Raw genomic sequence first — 4,936 nt, 5'->3', positions numbered from 1 at the left:
TGAATTGGTTTTATATGTTGCTAATGTTTGTGCCCATAATCTTTCACTAACTTGCTTGTTGTTCATTTTTTTATGGTATTTTACATAATTTTTCATTTTATTGGAGGTGGTTTTAGATCGTTTATATGTCAATATAAAGCGTGGCGTAATATACATATATGTATAATTTATTAAATTCATAGAATAGTGCTTTAATACTATGGCACATGCAACATGAACTCTTGGTGAAGATAACTGCAGCTTTCTTAGATGCTAAAATAGGTTACTCTATCCATTTAATATAAGTTTCTAAGATAGTATATCAAATGTAAGATGCCAAAATAGGTTACTCTATCCATTTATGACCGGATCTGTATAATACACGCATATGCAATATCTGAATAATATATATAAATCTATGAAAAACAATATACACATGTGTATATGTATTCTGTATAATATACACATGTGCATATGTATAACCTGGGTATAATATATGTACATGCTGGTGATAAAAAAACAACACAGAAACGTAAAAAAAAGACTTCATTTTCTTGCCATTCTAAGTCAATCATAACAATTGCATAACCAAATCATATTAAGTTGAGCATAAACAATTGCACGACCATAACAATTGCCTGTCTAAGTCGATCATCAATGTAAAAAATATCTAACAAAAAGCAATTAAAAAAAAGCATATCTCAAATAAAAGTCACCCACCTAGTATTCAAATAGCTTTATTTGTTTCTTCCCCATTTGATTCACCATCTGTTCCTTCTGTAGATATTTCATCAGTATCCTCGTCCGTGTCCTCTTCTGTAGATGTATCTCCTGTTTTTTCATCGGGCATACCTAATTTTAGAGGACAATTCCTTTTGTCATGAAGCCTTACTCTTTTGTTACAAAAGTTATATTTTCTCCTACTCTTCTTCTTGCCCTTTTTCTTGCTCTTTTTCTTGCTCTTTTTCTTAGCCTTCTCACTTGGACCAATTGGACGCTTAGTTTTTCGAGAACCTTTGTTCCGTATTCCTTTTGGTGCTGTAATTAAGATTTCTTTGGGTTTTTTTATGGGATAACAATTCTTCAATCACAACTTCTTTGCTGTATGTAGGCTAAAGTGGGAATTCCTCAAAAATTTTATCCTTTATTGCTTTAATTTGTAAATCAAGTTCTTCAAGGTATCTAGTGTTGCATCTCAGCCTATCAATGCACATCTGAATATTATCACTGATTCGACGCCTAATTATCGAACTTTGGGTTTGATAGGCACAGTACCTATAGAATGATAAAAAATAGAGTATTATTATCTCCTACGAGAATAAATGAATTACTAATTCTGCCTATACATATATGTAACAGAAACTATTACATATTAGGTTATTAAACATGATATGCAATACATGTATTTTTAAACATGATTAACTATTAACATACCTGTTTTCCATACAATAAACACCACTTGGAAGAGCATCTCTACACCACCGCAAACTAACATACTTCATAGGAATCTTATCGATTCCTTGATGTCTATAAATGCAAAAGACGTGACGACAAAGATACCCAATGCGTGTAAATCCCATATACTCACACGTAACATTAAAGTTTGACGTATCAAAAGTAACCTGAAATTGCAAAATTACTAAGAAGTAAGCATATAAAATATAAATATTGATATATGTATATTATTTGAAAATTTTAAACCTTGTACTCCTTGACAATTTTTTTTGATTGATCTTGGTGAGCAACAAGATACCCAATGCATGTAAATCCCATATACTCACACGTAACATTAAAGTTTGACGTATCAAAAGTAACCTGAAATTGCAAAATTACTAAGAAGTAAGCATATAAAATATAAATATTGATATATGTATATTATTGAAAATTTTAAACATTGTACTCCTTGACAATTTTTTTTGAGTGATCTTCGTGAGCAACAATATAACTATGTATAACATCTGACTCCTCTCGAGACACTATGTAGCATAAATGCAAAGATTTTTCCATCTCTTTCTGGACTTCAAAAAAAACAGTTCTGGTGTAGATCTCATTAGCATGCCGTTCAATAGGAAACGGTGTTTTGAATTTTGGGTTGGTTTTTTCTGTTTTATCTTGAAGTTCACCTTGCTCGTTTCGTTGGCCATCCACAGTTGTCTCGAAACACAACATAAATTGAACTAAGGTATTGTGTGGACTAAAATTTGTTTTAAAGAGATGATTGGCACTCTCACACCTAGATGTTGTCTTCATTAATACATGGTCTTGCAAACCATACTCATTCATCAATCGATTCCATCGACGTTCAAATGTATCCACGTCGATATAAACATTCCAAACAAGTTTGTGAATCGATCGGCGAAGATTTGAATTGTTCAAAAGATTTCCATCAATCTGAAAAATGGTAACACAATGATTAAACAATTTTTAAAAATAAAAACCAAACTGTTTATACATATATGTATTATAATAAGTAACTATACAAATATGTAACAGATTATAAAATTTCTAAAAATAAAAAGCAAACTGTTTGTACATATATGTATATCATGATTTGTGTTTTATATTTTATAATAAGTAACTATACACATATGTACAAACAAAAAATATGAACTATACACATATGAATATCATAAGTAAAAAATACCTTAAGTGGTAGTTTTGTAATAACATGCCACATGCACAATCGGTGAATCGATTTATCCAATACACTATGAACAGCTTGCTTCATTGAAGGGTCTTGATCAGTTAAAACAAAAGTTGGTTGCTTGCCATGTGTGTCGAGAAACATTTGAAGAAGCCAAGTGTATGATTCAACAGATTCATTATGTAACAAACCGGCACCAAAGACTACGCACTTTTTGTGATGATCAATACCAGAAAACGGAACAAAGATCATATCATACCTACAAAAAGGAGAAAAAACACAATTTTGTCATTAATTACAAAAATATTTGATTAAATTAAATACAGAAAGTACATAACTTACATATTGGTGTGGTATGTCGAATCAAAGGCCATAACATCACCAAACGCCTCATAGTTGATTTTTGAAATATTATCAACCCAAAATAAAGATGTAAGCTCAGTTCCAACAACTCGAGATTTAAAAGTGAAATTTTTTACATTTTTGGCACGTTCATTGAATTTATCAACCACCATCTGAGCATCTCCATCTACAATCAATTCTCGTATGTCTCTATCAAAATTATTGTAATCCGGCAATGTACCTTGCATATTATGATGGCCACCCTTTAATACCACATGAAGCTTGAACGCTTTGGTTGGCCCAACACAAGCCAAACGACAATTGGAAATAAACTCTTTTGTTGCAAAGTCTAATTTCCTTTTTCTCTTAGTTATATGCTCGGAAGAAAGAGGTCCATAATTGTGTTCCTCCACAAAACAATATATTTCATAATCCGATGAACCTCTTACAAGTCTAACTTTTATAAATGCTTTGCAATCAGTTACTTTGAAGTTTACACAACGGGGACTAGAGGTTGAACACATTCCAACAGAATCAACATCTTGATCTTTAGGTTTATTTGCTTTTGAACACAAGATGTACCTAGTTGTAATTATATCATTACGCTTCTTAGTGGTACCCAAACGAGTACAAAAACCGGCCTTCTCAGCATACTCCTCATACATAACAAAAACTTCATCCAATGTACGAAACTTAGCCCCAACATAAGGTTTGAATTCAGGAAGAACAAATGGAATCCAAGACCTCTGTCCATTCGGTAATTCATACACACTAGTTGCTACGGATTCTTCACGATCAAATTAACATGAAAAAAGAAAAAAAATTAACACAAAAACACAATAAAAGTTAAGGTCATACACCTATTTTAACCTATTTCTAATATACATATGATGTACAGAACTATTAACTAGCAATTAAGAAACAAAATAAAACTATTTTTAACCAATTTTTAATACACATATATGTACAGAACTATTAACCAGCAAATTAAACAATGTTTTAAAACCTATTTTTAATATACATATATGTACAGAACTATTAACCCAACAATTAGGAAACAAAATAAACCTATTTTTAACCAGCAATTAAACAACATATATGTGCAGAACTATTAAACAACATTCAAAAAATAAAAAGCCTGAATACCGGTTCCGAATATAAATAGCAACTTAAATAAAATCAAGGACTTGCTTCCGATTATAATGCTAGGGTTGCTCTACAATGTTGGAACTTAATATGCAGTTAATTGAATGTTTCATTCTTCTCGTCTAAATTCTCTGCCTAATCTGTTGAAGCCTAAACAATTGTACATATTATGATTATAAGGACGGATGATGATAAACGTTTTATGTTTACATCACTAATCATGAGGTAGGCTACAAGCACGATTAAAAACCATATCAAATCATCACGGATCAGACATGAACTTTAAAAATAAGGGATGAACATGCTAGCAACAACCATGAAACCCATCACCCGTTCCCAGTTCCCGCATAACCAGTTTAAATAACCGGACCGACCCATTTGTAATATGGTTTTAGCATGAAAAACCATATTTGTTCGTTTCCAGTTCCAGATTTGAGAAAGCATATAACCCGGTTCTGGGTCGTACCCGTTACACAATTGAAATTACCTCTAACACTGTTTACTTCGTCAATGGAGTAAGATGTAGATCCAGAAATCGATCCCGTAACTGAAACTTCCATTGAAACTTCCATGACCTAAAACTAAAATAATCATAATTGAACCGCCGATCATAAAAATTGAATCATTCACAATTGAAGTTTATAATCTATAACTTAAATCACCTAAAATCAAATAAGTTTGGAAGATTACCTTATAGAAATTGAACGGCTATTAACAAAATACGAACCCTAGATGCATTTGAGATGCGACTCCCATTATTTTTGCTGGAAGAAAACCAATATGGAGAACCAAATCAGCACCAGCAGGACCAAATCGTCGATGTTA

General features: G+C 31.8%; 1 protein-coding gene across 1 annotated transcript; it reads right to left on the bottom strand.

Moving 5' to 3' along the window:
• Positions 1 to 1,309: 1,309 nt before the first annotated feature.
• Positions 1,310 to 4,683, bottom strand: LOC143549899 (protein FAR1-RELATED SEQUENCE 5-like). The gene is made up of 7 exons (XM_077040674.1): positions 4,599 to 4,683; positions 2,966 to 3,752; positions 2,624 to 2,882; positions 2,236 to 2,370; positions 1,681 to 1,794; positions 1,414 to 1,601; positions 1,310 to 1,319 (listed from the first exon to the last, which is right to left on the bottom strand). The coding sequence occupies exons 1-7, from the start codon at positions 4,681 to 4,683 to the stop codon at positions 1,310 to 1,312; spliced, it is 1,578 nt and encodes a 525-aa protein (XP_076896789.1).
• Positions 4,684 to 4,936: the final 253 nt, after the last annotated feature.

Source organism: Bidens hawaiensis, unplaced genomic scaffold, assembly GCF_021521415.1.
Source record: "Bidens hawaiensis isolate Kalapana, Puna unplaced genomic scaffold, B.hawaiensis_p1.1 tig00015856_1, whole genome shotgun sequence".
In the NCBI taxonomy this organism is placed as follows: Eukaryota; Viridiplantae; Streptophyta; class Magnoliopsida; order Asterales; family Asteraceae; genus Bidens; species Bidens hawaiensis.
The sequence above is the reverse complement of the archived record's forward strand: the minus strand, read 5'-3'. Positions and strand labels throughout refer to the sequence as shown.